Genomic DNA, 15,181 nt, shown 5'->3' with positions numbered 1-15,181 from the left:
TAACCCAGTCAACAAATGGGCCAAGGACCTGAACAGACACTTCTCAGAGGAGGACATACAATCAATCAACAAGTACATGAAAAAATGCTCACCATCTCTAGCAGTCAGAGAAATGCAAATCAAAACCACCCTAAGATACCATCTCACTCCAGTAAGATTGGCAGCCATTATGAAGTCAAACAACAACAAGTGCTGGCGAGGATGTGGCAAAAGGGTACTCTTGTACATTGCTGGTGGGACTGCAAACTGGTGTGGCCAATTTGGAAAGCAGTATGGAGATTTCTGGGAAAGCTGGGAATGGAACCACCATTTGACCCAGCTGTTGCCCTTCTCGGACTATTCCCTGAAGACCTTAAAAGAGCGTACTACAGGGATACTGCCACATCGATGTTCATAGCAGCACAATTCACAATTGCTAGACTGTGGAACCAACCCAGATGCCCTTCAATAGATGAATGGATAAAAAAAATGTGGCATTTATACACCATGGAGCATTACGCAGCACTAAAAAATGACAAAATCATGGAATTTGCAGGGAAATGGATGGCACTAGAGCAGATTATGCTTAGTGAAGCTAGCCAATCTCTAAAAAAAAAATAACAAATGTCTTCTTTGATATAATGAGAGCAACTAAGAACAGAGCAGGGAGGAAGAGCAGGAAGAAAAGATTAACATTAAACAGAGACATGAGGTGGGAGGGAAAGGGAGAGAAAAGGGAAATTGCATGGTAATGGAGGGAGACCCTCATTGTTATACAAAATTACATATAAGAGGTTGTGAGGGGAATGGGAAAATAAACAAGGAGAGAAATGAATTACAGCAGATGGGGTAGAGAGAGAAGATGGGAGGGGAGGGGAGGGGGGATAGTTGAGGATAGGAAAGGTAGCAGAATACAACAGTTACTCATAGGGCATTATGTAAAAATGTGGATGTGTAACCGATGTGATTCTGCAATCTGTATTTGGGGTAAAATTGGGAGTTCATAACCAACTTGAATCTAATGCATGAAATTTGATATGTCAAGAGCTTTGTAATGTTTTGAACAACCAAAAAAAAAAAAACACCCAATACAAAAAAACCCACCCTGTAAGCCTTCACATATATGGTAAGTTGATTTAACAAGGGTGCCATGATCATTCAATAGGGAAAGGATAGTCTTTTTATAAATGTTGCCAGGCAATCTAGATACCTGCATACACTAGAAGCACATAAAAATAAGTTAATGGATTAAAATAAAAATTAGAGTAAAAACTACTTTAAAAAAAAAAGTTCAAGGCCATGCATGGTGGTGAACACTTGTAATCCAAGCAATTTGAGAGACTGAGGCAGGAGGATCTCAAGTTTGAGGTCAGCCTGAGCAACTCAGGGAGGCCCTACTCAGGAAGACATTGTCTCAAAATAAAAAAATAAAAAGGGCTGGGAATTTGCCTTCATGGTTAAGCACCCTTGGCTTCAATCCCTGGTACCAAAAAAAAAAAACCAGTTAAACGAAGAATACCAAATCTTGAATGATCTGTGGCGTAGACAAACAAGTATACAGTGACAAAATAGATTATTCAAATATAAAAGAAAATATTTTAGGCAGTTGAGACAAAACAATGAATAAGAATGTTATTAACAGGCGTGTTAGAGTTAAGGAACTAGAAGATAAGCAGTAATATTCAGCTCTTCCCACCTCATGTATTATTTATTTATTTTATTTATATTTTGTGGTACTACAGATTAAACCCAGATGCTTCTTCATGCTAGGTAAGCACTCTACCATTGAAATGCATGCCCCACCATTCTAAATTTTGAGACAGGGTCTTGCTAAGTTGCCTAGGATAGCCCTGAACCTGCCCTCAATCTCCTAAGTAGGTGTGATTATAGGCATGTGCCACCAAGAAGGTCAGCTCTTTCCCCTTGACCACAAAAAAGGACCAGGCCTAGTATCTGGGGTTAAGTACTTCTGGTTCACAGGTTTAGAGCCACAGTAGTTTTCATTTGGAAGAGACCTTAATGATTATCTAAATTAGTAGTTCTACACATATGTATCATACCTGTTCTTTATCTCATAATTACATTTCTGGGAACATTCAGGCTAGTTTTGAAAAACATAAACCTTAGTAATAAAAAGTGAACTATTTATATCACACATAAAATTTTTAACTTTAATCAAATTCACTATCATCAGATTACTGTCATCAATAAGTACAAGAAGATACTCAAATCTGTAGCACATCTTTAAGAACAACATTAAAGGTCTGAATTTGTCTGTATACTTACAGTGTAATATAACTTTAAGCTCAACTAGGAGTTTCTTTGAACCTCCGTGACTTGTTCCTGGAAGCTTTTGCATTGCCTCTCCCTTTTTATTCAGTATTTCAATTCTTAATGCACCTATGAGTTAAAAGTTAAAATAAAGCATATCTTAATTACACCCCAAAACTCTACTTAATCTGCTAGGTTTTCCTATCACATTTTAATTTTTCATGGTTCTTTACTTATTAGAAATATAAGACAAAATAAAAGCATTTTTTTTGGTATTAGAAAAACAACAAACTAGACAAAGACATAAGATGTTAAGTTCTAAAGATTATTAAAAACATTAAATATGAAGCAAAAATTCAAACTAACTACAACTGCTTTATTCAATGGAAAGATCAAGTGCAAGCAAAATATAAAATACTGTGTCTTTATTTCAATGATTACATACCAATAGGGGTTCCAGCAGGCCTAATCTCATTAGGCAACAATTCATCTCCTTCAGGCCAAGTTACTGACAATCTATCAGGGAGCCTATAATGAAATTAACCTATTAATGTTTCATAAATTTGGTTAATTATAGTCTTAATTAGAAATATACAACTTAACTACCTGGCATGTGTGAGACCCTGTGTTCAATATACAATACCACCTATCCCCCCAGAAAAAGTATATAAGTTACTAGAATCTTAGTTTTTTTTCTTCTTTTAAGAGTTTCATAGTTATACATAGTAGTGGGTTCATCATGACAAACTCATACATACATAGAAATCCATTTCACTTCATGATCCCCCCTCTTTTTTCCTCGCATCCTCTCCCTGCTCTACTAGACTTCCTTTAAAGAGTTATTGTTGAGGGGCTGGGGATGTGGCTCAAAGTGGTAGCATGCTCGGCTAGCATGCGGGAGGCACTGGGTTCAATTCTCAGCACCACATAAAAATAAAACAAAAATATTGTGTCCTCCTAAAACTAAACAATAAAATTTTTAAAAAAGACTTGTTGTTGATATATACATATTTGAAAGGTTAAATCTGGAAATTTATATGACTAATCAACTAAAATGTTTTTTCTTTTCTTTAATTTTGCTGTAGCTTCCAAAAAAAGCAAGTCAAAATATCTTGAGAGAGGATGAACTCTAAGAAGAGAAAATTTCAGTAAAAAACAAAATGATTACATCATCAATACATAAGCAAAATTTGCAGAAGTAAAAATTTTGCTTTTTAGAAGGTTGTTAAAGTTTGGATATAAGATATAGTCTAAAAAGCTCCTGTGCTGATGCAGGAGGTAAAATAATCAGATTATGGGAACTCTAACCAAATCAGTGGATTAAACGATTTGATGGATTAAGTTAACAATAGTTGGTTAAAGTTAGAGAACTAGAAGATAAGCAACTCTTTCCAAATTATTAATCCATTTGGTAGATTAATTTGAATGAACTATGCGGGTAAATAACTGTAGGAAGGTGGAGTGTGGGTGGAAGATGTAGGTCTCTGGGGGTGTGCCCTTTAGGATTTTATTTTTTCTCTTAGCCTCCTTCCCCTTTGCTTCCTGGTTTCCATAAGGTGAGCAGCTTTCCTCCTCCATCTTCTTCTGCCATGAAGCTATGCCTCAGGCCCAGAGTGATGGACTAAGCAGACTATGGACTGAGACCTCTGAATACATAAGCCAAAATAAACTTTTCCTCCTCTAAGATGCTCTTATAAGGTAGTTTTGGTCATAGGGCAAAAAGGAGACTAACACAAAGGCATTATAATTTTCACATAGTTATTAGACAAAACAGGTTGCTTTTTAATAAACGCCTATTATAATCATGGTACCTAAAAATATAATACTTCAGATACATAAGATATCCTTTTCTCCTACAAATGTAGGGTTCTTTTTTTGGTAAACAGACATTTAATATTTAATGTCAAGAAGTTCACCTCAATATGTAGAACTTTTTTTTTTTCTTCAGTGCTGGAGATTGAACCCAGGGCTTCATGCATGGTAGTCACATGCTCTACATCTGTGCCATACCACCGACACCTATCTATACATTATCTTAAAACTACAAAGCACTATCAGAAGGGTAAATGACACACTCAAGGATACTTAAAAGCATTACAATGCCTCTTGAATTTTTTATTTTTGCCATATTTCTAGAAATGACTTACCTTGCCATTTCATCTTCTACATATTTTCTCACAGTTTTCTCAGCGACTGTCCTATCCAGCTTTGCAATTGGGACAGTTTTCACTTCATCATATAGTGCCTGAGGTTCCTGAATTAATAAAATTAATTTATAACAACATTCCAAAGAAAACCATTTAAATTTAACTGCAAACGCCACTTGTTTCTGTCAAAGTGATCTATTTTACCTTTTTAAAGTGTTAATTTTTAACTTTTTTGTTGTTGTTGTTGTTAAAGACAGATACCTTTATTTTATTTACTTATTTATTTTTATGTGGTGCTGAGGATTGAACCCAGTGCCTCATTCATGCTAGGCAAGCACTCTACTACTGAGCTACAATCCCAGCCCCATTTTCCCTTACTTAAATGAGAATAGTTATTCTTACATTATACAAGAGTATCTATTTTCATTTTTTATGTAATCTCCATTGTCCAAATGATAAACCACTCAAATAACAAGATATGTAGGGAAAAAACTCATTCTATTCTTGCAGTTACTCATTCTTAGGAGAGAATTCTTGCTCCAATGTTTACTAGCTTATAGGCCCTGGAGGAAATGTACACTTTACAAAACCCCCATGATAACTATAACTATATATATATGTGTGTATGTGTGTGTGTGTGTGTGTGTATTTGTAAAACATTGGGCACGTAGATGTTAAGTTCTAAAGATTATTAAAAACATTAAATATGAAGCAAAAATTCAAGCTAACTACAACTGCTTTATCCAATGGAAAGACCAAGTGCAAGCAAAATATAAAATACTGTGTCTTTATTTCAATGATTACACAAAAGTGGTACCAAGAGTCTATCAGTACATATTTTTATTACTTACTGTCTTACCATTGCAATTTGAACTTCTCCTCCTGTAGCATATACTTCTCCATCATGATCACCATAAAGAAAAAATCTTACTATGCTTCCATAAAAGAGGGGGAGTGTCTTGATTGTCTTGACCTAATAAATTAGTTAAAAAAAAAAAAAGGCTAAAGTATTAATATTACTAACAGGTTTAATAATAACAACTTTACAAAATTCCTTTATACAATGCAAAACACCTTGATAACCATCATCAGAAAAACAAAAGCACTGTAATATTTTAATAAAATTATTTTCATAAAGTGCACTTTATAAAAAGTAATATTTTTAATATTTCCATTATTTCAATTCAGAAATTCCCAAGAAGTACTTTTAAGACTTTATAACCAATCTACCCTTCTTAGCCTCATTTCTACTACATTTTTTCCATACAAGGTAGGCTGCAGGACAACCCAACATTTATTGCTTGCTATAGGATCTTCTAGAAAATATTTGCCCCACTGCCACAAAGTATTTGACAAATGTGATTACTTCCTCCTTATAATTCTTCACTTGGCTTCAGGGATACTATATTCTAGTTTCCTTGGATCTCACAAGCTTATCCTTTCAGTATTCCTTTGCCAACTCTTTCTTTATATTCTAAACCTTATATGTTAATGCCAAACCCTAAGTGTTAATGTTAACCCTTAAATGTTGGTGTTAATGCTTTAAGCTCAGACTTGGCCTCTTCAGCTATATTCACTACTTCAAGGAATGATCTCATCCAATTCCAAGGCTTTAAATATATGATGGTGACCCTCACATTAATGAATTTTAGGTAAGAATAGATGTCTTTCTACTTATGTTAATTATCTGTGTAGATGCAAGCCTCTACCTCTTTTAAAGTTCACAAAAAATGCTGCTTCTTCACCCAAGTACTTCATGATTTGTTGTCTTCTTCCAAATTCAGAAAATTGCCTCCTGTCCTTCCAAACTATCCTTCTCTCTTCAGTACACTTATGCCCCTATTAGCTATTTTTATGTATGCTTATGTTGTCTCTGCTCTTAGGTTATAATAACACTAGAAACAAAGCACATTTCCTCCATCTCTGCATTCTCCTCAATGCAGTCAAAAGGTACAGTGAGTAAGCAGGTGCACCTACCCTCAAAAAAAAAAAAAAAAAAAAAAGACTAAAAAAAATATTTCACAACACATTAAAACAACTTTGATCTCCATGTAACTAAAAATTAGAATAAGAAACAATTAAAAAATCTTGCTAAATGAGCCTCTGGCAATAAACAAGCTTTCCTTTTTAAAATGTCATAGTAAATTATGTAATTAAAATCAGTTTATCCTTTTCATTCTATACTAATTCCTTAGAGCTAACAAATGCATTATTTTAAATTTTAATACAAAAAACTAATTTAGTTTCAAATTCTACTAAAAACTAAGTCTAAATGTAAGTTAAACCTACCAGCTGTCCTGCTTTGTATATTTTTCCATCCCATTCTATTGCTGAGTATGTTGCCCAGGGGCCTTGCTTTTTAGAGGGAAGATCAGGACGGGTAATTATTCCTTTAAAAAGTGTAAATTTTATCTGTTTGTCATACTTTTCATGACAGTCCTTGAGCCATAAAGCAAATTCTCGGTCAATTTTCATTCGCTGCTCCTGAAAATTTTAAAATGTTATATGAATATAGTTACTAGTAAACAAATATAGCCATAGAAATATGTCACTCATTTCATTTTTTTCTTTCATATACCACACTTCAGAAAAACTAGTAAAAAAATGAAAATATTTTGCTGGATCTTTCTGGTTTTGTCCTTTTCCCAACCCCCTTGCTGGGGATCCTTCTGTAAAAATTTAATTTCAAACAAAAGTATTACTTAAGAAATCTTTGAATATCATCCTTGAAACCAAAGTCTCAGTGGTGAATACCCAACAACAAAACTTTTATTTCTTGCTTTAAATCCTACACTAACTACCAAAATAAAAAATACTGGCTGGCCAGAAAAAGAACAAGCTGGCTTCTAGGTCTGAGCTACTATTTATTAGCTATATCCTCAGCCCTTCAGTGAATAATTCTTAAAAAGTTTATCAATCTTCTATGATTCTGAATCTTTACAATAGCAAAACTAATTTCAACATCTTATAGGAATGACTGGCTATAAACACCACATGCTATGTTGTATTTATTACTTAGCAATTTTAAGCTGATAATAAAAATCTCTTGGCAATACAGCATTAAACTACTGAAAGAGTAGTATCAAGTAAAAATTTCTGAGCTATGTGGGTAGAAAATGTACACTAGTTCCATTCAACATTTATTTATTTTCTTAGTTGTAGTTGGACACAATACCTTTGTTTTATTCATTTATATGTGGTGCTGAGGATCAAACCCAGGGCCTCGCACGTGCTAGGCAAGCACTCCATCACTGAGCCACAACCCCAGCCCCCCCATTCAATTTCTTAATGTTTCTTCAAATTGAAATCTTCCATATTAATTAATATTAATAACATTGACTAACTTGAAATCATCTTTTAGCAGAAAGTATTTTATAGTTCTTTTCCATTTTTTTATCCAGACTAGATTAAAATCATATAGTCAGGTTATTAATGTGCAGAGCCCATGATACACACAGATGTTCATACATGCTCCCATTAAATAAAGCTGCTTTAAGTCATCTTCTTCTATTCACTGTCTGCCTTAATACTAAATCTAAAAAATAAAATTTTATCTAAATATTGTCTAATTAATTTGAAATGAGTTATAAACAGTTGAAAGTATATAAAAATATTTAAGCACCATAATCTTTTGATTGACTAAATCCAAAGTATGCAAAATAACTTCAAAAAAATCTATATTACTAGTGTCTTTGGTTTTACTTAATAGAATTTTGCAAACACTCAAAACTTAATACTTAAAGTCATACCTGTCCATTTAAAATCCTTGTAAAAAGGGTGTTCTTATCTTTCAATTTCAACTCAAGATCCATGAATGTCAGTTTATTTGTGCTGACCTGAAATTTGTCATTAGTGAATAATGCACCAGATATTCTGTTGTAGCATTCAATTGGTGCAAGCCCTCTCTTCTTAGGAGGAGTACACCAGTCAAAACTTGAACAAAACAAAACATCAGTTAGTAAAAAGATTAGGTTATAAAATGATGTAATTTTAGCAAAAACCAAAACTTACTCTTCAACTGATGTATATGGTATTAATCGTCCATTCCAAAAACATTCAAAAATAGGTCTTTTCCCTCTTGCTGCTTTCTCAAGCATGAAACAATCATCATCATCCTCTTCATCTTTTAATTCTAAATAGAAAGTGTAAGTGGAATGTTTTTATTTCTATAAAGTAGGATCAATTTTTATTATTAAGCCAATTTCTTTTTTAAAAAAATTTTTTTTCTTAGTTGTAGATGGACACAATACCTTTATTTTGCTTATTTATTTATTTTTATGTGGTGCTGAGGATGGAACCCAGTGCCTCACATGTGTGAGGCACGTGCTCTACTGCTGAGCCACAACCCCAACCCCTACCTAAGCCAATTTCTATGACTAAAATACACATTAATTTTACATCAGAGAAAATGATAACAAAAACCCATGTGATCCTTCAAATTGTGCCCTATAAATCCTATAAATTTTACTTGGTTTGCCTTCAAAAAGGGAGACTTCAAAGTGGTTCCATATTACTAACAGCATTTGTCATTTAAAGTGATTATTATAAACCTACCAATTTGTACTAAGAATAACATGCTAATCGATTAGCTTGCAGCTTCAAATCTATTTACAGAATTAAAACAGTCATATATCCAAAAAGATCATGTCCTACAACAAAATCCCTCTCCTCTACAAATATAAGTGTCTAAATTCTACATCTAAAACACAGTTGCACAATTAAGAAAGAACAAATATGTTCACATGAAAATCCCCTGAGAAAAATAAAGTGTCTAGAAGGAACAAGTTTGCCTGGTTTGGACAAATCAGTCAATAATTCTGAACTAAATTTGATATAAATCACCACCTTTTCAAAGATCAGATTTAAGTAGGCAGGCAATGTGCACACAAATAGAATTACAAGATATGTTAACATGTACCAAAGCATGATTAGCCCAATTATCCATAAACTGTTTCTTAGCAATACATTCTCATATGCCCAGATAAATTAAGATCAGACATTATGATCCTAATATATTAATGCCTTGGCTATCCTGTCAGTAAGTCATCTAACTAAAAATAAAGCCTTTTCCTCTCAAAAACAGAAGTCCCTATGTAAAAGTTGTTTTGGGTTTTTTTTTTTTTTTTTAATCCAAATCACTTTGCTTTTATAGAACCCTGGAGGTCATCACTCAACTTAGTGGCTCTTTTTTTTTTTAATAAACCAGGGATTAAACCTAGGGATGCTTAGCCAGTGAGCCACATCCCCAACCCTTTCTAAAATATTTTATTTAGTTACAGGGTTTTGGTGAATTGCTTCGGGGCTCCCTGAATTGCTGAGGCTAGCTTTGAATTCACAACCCTCCTGCCTCAGCATTCTGAGCCTGTGGGATTATAGGCATGCACCACTGTGCCTGGCTAGAGGTTCTCATTTTTTTTAATTAATTTTTTAAAATTTATATATGACAGATGAATGCATTACAATTCTTATTACACATATAGAGCATGACTTTTCTTATCTCTGGTTGTATACAAAGTATACTCACACCAATTCGTGTCTTCATACATGTACTTCGGATAATAATGTCCATCACATTCCACCATCATTTCTAACCCCATGCTCCCTCCCTTTCCCTCCAACCCCCTCTGCCCTATCTAAAGTTTGTCTATTTTTAATACAATTTTGAGTAACTATATCTGTCTACAAGAATATAAAAATCAGGGCTGGGGTTGTGGCTCAGTGGTAGAGTGCTTGCCTAGCATGTGTGAGACACTGGGTTCGATTCTCAACACCACATATAAACAAATAAATGAAGAAAAATCCAACAATAACTAATAATTTTTTTTTTAAAAAGAATATAAAAATCAAAAATAGCACATTAAACAGAGATCAGGTGTATTACAGAAGGTAGAGACACTGAGTAACAATATGTATTAAGGACTTATTTGTGAGCATTATTCTAAGAACTTTGCCTCAATTTTTTATTTAATCTTCACAATACCTCTATGAGGTATGAACCACTACCCCCATTTCATGGAAAAGGAACTTAAGGTAGAGACTAGTTTATTCAAAATTACACAAAAGAAAACAGCAAAGATGGGATTTAAATCAGGAAATCTGATTGCAGAACCCAGAGAAGTAAAAGGATTCTGAGAAAGTTTAACATTGTTAATTCCTAAGTAATATTACCATAATTCAATGTAATCTCAATAAACTCATTAGGGCTTTTTAAAAGTGAATGAACACCACAAAGAAAATATTAAGTTAAATTCCTACATCACTCTATACATAAAAAATGAAAGAGATGCATTACACATAAGAACATAAAAGGGCAAAAATTTTTAGAAGACAAAAACCTACAGAATCTTTTAAAACTCTTAAGGTACAAAAACCCTTTCTATAGTAAAACAAAATCAAACTATGATTAAAAAATTGGACAGCTATGACTACATTGAGTGTAAAAACTTCCTCGTAAATACCTATAATTTAGGGAATATATAAAGGATCAATATGCATACATATCTAAAATTTTAGTTCAATAAAAGATCTAAGAAAGAACAGTTTCTTACCAATCAGTGCTTTTTTTAAATTTGGAACTGAATACATATAAAAAGTTATAAAAATTATAAATATCTAACAACCTAAGACTTGCATAAGAAAAAAATATTTTTTATTTATCTAATCTTAATAGTCCAGATAGTAATCATTGTTTTAAAAACTATTACAACATCACATTTGTTACCTAAGAAAACAGATTAACATACTTGATGGAAAGCATGGATCATCAGGGTAAGTCTCTCTATCATACAAGAAAGGATGAAATCGGATTATCCCTTCCACTACACCGTCTCCTTCAACATGAGCCTTGAACTCAAAACTATCAGATGCTGTGTTTATATACAACGTCTGCATGTCATCTTGTATTTCTCTTAGGTTGACAATCTTAGGAGCCTTCCCTTTTTCAAACATAGAAATCTAAAATAAAAACAAAAATAATTAAATTTTATGGTGACTTTTTTCCCCCTCAGCCATGATCCAATAACAGAATAGGAAAAACTTTTATTTGTACAAGTGATCAACCAGTTTAATGAAAAAATATATATGTATGTAAGTATGTATGTCAAATGGCTTTAAGTAGCATCTCAATAAGGAATATACTACTAAAAAAATTAGAAAGTAAGCAAAGAACCAGCAAATCATAGTCAAAGGAAAGATAGGCCATGAATACATTTAACTCAAGGTTTCTTGCTAAAGGTAGAAAGTAGGATAAATTTATACTTCAAATTCTTTCTATTGTGTGGCAAATATATTGACAACCCAACACTCAAGATTCTTCTAAATCTTGTCACAAGACTTAACGGAACAAAAAGCAAATCATGTTATATATACCCCCTTTTCTCCCTGCTTCAAAATATGATGAACAGCAAGGCGTGGTGGTGCTCGCTTGTAACACCAGCAGCTCAGGAGGCTGAGGCAGGAGGATCGAAAGTTCAAAGCCAGCCTCAGCATAAGAGAGGTGCTACGCAACTCAGTGAGACCTTGTCTCTAAATAAAATACAAAATAGGGCTAGGAATGTGGCTCAGTGGTCAATTGCCTCTGAGTTCAATCCCCAGAGCCCAAAAGACAAAATAAAAAAAAAAGCATGACGAATAGCAATACTTTGGGTGTCTATAGAAGAGAGGAAAAAGAGAACCCAGATACTACAACAAAGAAAGGTTTAATGAAAACAAATCTAAGAATATCTCTTTATTTGAACATCAAATAATCAAATTACTTTTGTAAAAGAAGTTGTCTAATTACTAATTTTTGTTATCCATAGTCATTTGGGACTGGAACAGGTACCTAATAATAATAGTAATATTTTAATGACAGTAATATGATGATTTTTATCTTACTTCAATGTCAATATTGTTGAAAGGTCCAACTTCTTTTGATGTACGTATTTCATTACCTTTTGGGCCATGAATATAGTAATGATAAATATGCCTGAAACAAAAAGAATAAGTTTAATTTTCATAAAATTATAGTCCTTAATCTTCTACCAAAAAATTTTATAGCTACTAACTAGTAGGTGTCAATCACTATATTAAACTTTTTTTCCCCCCTCTTTCTGGTACTGGGGATCAAACTCAGGGCTTCATATATGATAAGGGCTCTACCATTGAGCCATATCCCTAGCCAAGCCAAACTCTAGCATTTTTTAACACAGTTTCCCAATGGTAAAAACAATTCTGAAATACAGTTATTATTACATCTCATTTTACAGATACAAAACCTGGGAAGCAAACCATAAATATAACTTATCTAAGGACTAGAATTAGGGAGAGGTGGGTTTTAATTCAAGCCTTTACAAACTTCAAAATCCTCATACATTGTACTTCCCAGAAGTAGTTTATCAAAAAGCAAGGGTCTATCATTCTACTTGTCAGGGATGTTCTATAATGTACTCAAATATCAGGGAGTACCATGAATTGTTTTATCATTAAATAACAATCTAAGAAAGAGAATATCAATCTAGAAGTATTTTATGGCACTGAGATAATCCTACCTCAACATTGTAAAAACAAAACTAAAAATTCAACATCATCCCACTGAAAGCTACCACCACTGCAAAAATCTTTGCTACTTTTTTTTTTTTTTTTTGGTACTGGGGATCCAAATCCAGGGCTTTATGCAAGCTGCCTAAGCACTCTACCACTGAACTACATCCCTAGCCTTCTACCTTATTTTTAAGGAAAGTTAATATATTACATTTCAGTGAATTGTTCGAAACTATAAAACATCATGTGTCTATTCCTAAAACAGAAACCTGCAAAACTCCTTCATACAAAAACTCTTTCATACAAATTTTAATTAAAATTTTATCCTAGTTACTCTTCAAAATATCACTGAAGTAAACAAAATCACTAAATGCCAGGTCTGGTGGGCACGTATCTATTAATCCCAGCTACTCAGGAGGCTGAGGAACAAGGGTGCTAAGTTTGAGGCCAGTGTGGGCAATTTAGCAAAACTCAGTCTGAAAATAAAAAAGGATGGGGATAACCAGGTGCAGTGGTGCTTACTTGTAATCCCAGCAACTAGTTAGGAGGCTGAGACAGAAGGATCTCAAGTTCAAAGCCAGCCTTAGTAACTTAGTGAGGTTATAACCAATTTAGCGAGACTCTCTCAAAAAGAAAACCTTAGATTCGATACCCAGTATCACACACACAAAAGAAATCTTCTATTTTTCTTCAGACATCTCTAAGTGTTAATGCATAAGTTAACAGTAATAAATACGTGAAATAACATTAAATAAGTTAACTTATCAACAATAAGTTGTTGTCAATAATAAGTGTTAATACTGACACTATTCTGAAGAGAAGGAAATCAAACAAAAGGAATCACCATACTTATCACCATACTTTAACAATTATTTATTTTGGAATGGCTAAAATTATGTGTTTTTTTTTTGTTGTTGTTGTTGTTATTGTTGTTAGAATAAGAATATATTTGGGGGCTGGGGCTGGGGCTGTGGCTGAGCGGTAGCGCACTTGCCTAACATGTATGAGGCATTGGGTTCAATTCTTAGCACCACATAAAAATTTTAAAAATAAAGTTCTATCAACAACTAAAAAATTGAAATAAAAATTTTTTAAAAAGAACATATTTTACTTATATGTTATGCACACCAAGTTCCTTCTGTAGAAGCTCTAATTATAAAATAGCTAACATAGGGCTGGGGTTGTAGCTCAGCCATAGAGCGCTCACGTAGCATGTGCAGGGCCCTGGGTTTGATCCTCAGCACCACATAAAAATAAACAAATAAATAAATATTGTGTCCAACTACAACTAAAAGTAAATAGTTTTTAAAAATAGCTAATATAATCTATAGAGAAGAAAAATCCAAAGTTCTTACATAAAATCTCAGGCAATAAACAATAATACTCAAGAAAAAAGGTATTCCTAAAAGCTAAATTTATTTTCCCATAAAAGACAAAAAACTTTTAAAGTCTGTTAATATACACTTAATAGAGAAACTCTTAAGTATAACAGCATTTGGGGTAAATGTGAGAAGTTTTTGTTTGTACTGAGAATTGAAAATACGGGCTAATCTACTACTGAGCTATATCCCCAGGTCTTTTTAAATTTATGTTTTGAGAAAGGGTCTTGCTAAATTGCCACGGCTGGCCTTAAACTTGCAATCTTTCTACCTCAGCTTCCGGAATAGCCAGGATTACAAGCATGTGCCACTGCATCTGACCTGGGAAGTTATTTTTTCTTTTTTTAAATATAAATTTTGTGCAGATGCAGCCATTTTAACAAGACTAAACAATTCAACCTAATGTGAATTATGAAAACAATCCACTAAATAGTATATACCATATATTATTAAAAAAAAAAAAAAAAGCTTATAGCTATTAAATAAATGTTCCTTGCATTTGGTCTAATAGGATACATATATGTAAAACCCAGAAGTTTTACTGGGTTAAACACATAATGACTTATTTTCAGAACTACTAATATGTCATATAGGGATACAGAATTTTTTTTTATTGATACATTCATTTGTTAAACATTTACTGAGCTTTTATTATGTAGCTGCTATACTTCCAGGCAGTGAGAATACAGTACTGAAAGATATTTCAATGGGGAAATCAGACAAAAAATAAATAAAATATGAGACATGGAAAAAATATGTAGTTACTTTGAAAAAGAGGCACAAAAGGGGGACATGTGGAGAGAAGTTCATTTTAAATTTTATAATAGGTTCCAAAAATCCTGTGCCTCAATTAATACTCAGTAAACTTCAGGTGATCTATAAATA

At 33.1% G+C, this 15,181-nt stretch overlaps 1 protein-coding gene across 4 annotated transcripts in view; it reads right to left on the bottom strand.

Annotated features, from left to right (window-relative positions):
- Positions 1 to 15,181, bottom strand: part of Smchd1 (structural maintenance of chromosomes flexible hinge domain containing 1) — a 155,170-nt gene that overhangs the window by 103,218 nt on the left and 36,771 nt on the right. For 3 of the 4 annotated variants that reach the window (XR_011704831.1, XM_027942894.3, XM_071602881.1), the window contains exons 9-17: positions 12,273 to 12,363; positions 11,141 to 11,351; positions 8,409 to 8,529; positions 8,147 to 8,330; positions 6,687 to 6,881; positions 5,257 to 5,370; positions 4,398 to 4,504; positions 2,696 to 2,778; positions 2,266 to 2,379 (exon numbers count right to left, since the gene is read on the bottom strand). Coding sequence is in view for 3 of the 4 variants with exons in the window: in XM_027942894.3 (XP_027798695.2) it covers positions 2,266 to 2,379; positions 2,696 to 2,778; positions 4,398 to 4,504; positions 5,257 to 5,370; positions 6,687 to 6,881; positions 8,147 to 8,330; positions 8,409 to 8,529; positions 11,141 to 11,351; positions 12,273 to 12,363 (1,220 nt within the window). In the remaining variant the exon portion in view is untranslated. The remainder of the gene's footprint in view (positions 1 to 2,265; positions 2,380 to 2,695; positions 2,779 to 4,397; positions 4,505 to 5,256; positions 5,371 to 6,686; positions 6,882 to 8,146; positions 8,331 to 8,408; positions 8,530 to 11,140; positions 11,352 to 12,272; positions 12,364 to 15,181) is intronic. The other variant, XM_071602882.1, reaches the window with a different exon arrangement.

The sequence above is a fragment of the Marmota flaviventris genome, chromosome 16 (assembly GCF_047511675.1).
Source record: "Marmota flaviventris isolate mMarFla1 chromosome 16, mMarFla1.hap1, whole genome shotgun sequence".
NCBI lineage: Eukaryota > Metazoa > Chordata > Mammalia > Rodentia > Sciuridae > Marmota > Marmota flaviventris.
Note: the sequence above shows the minus strand (reverse complement) of the source record. Positions and strands in the feature narration are given on the sequence as shown.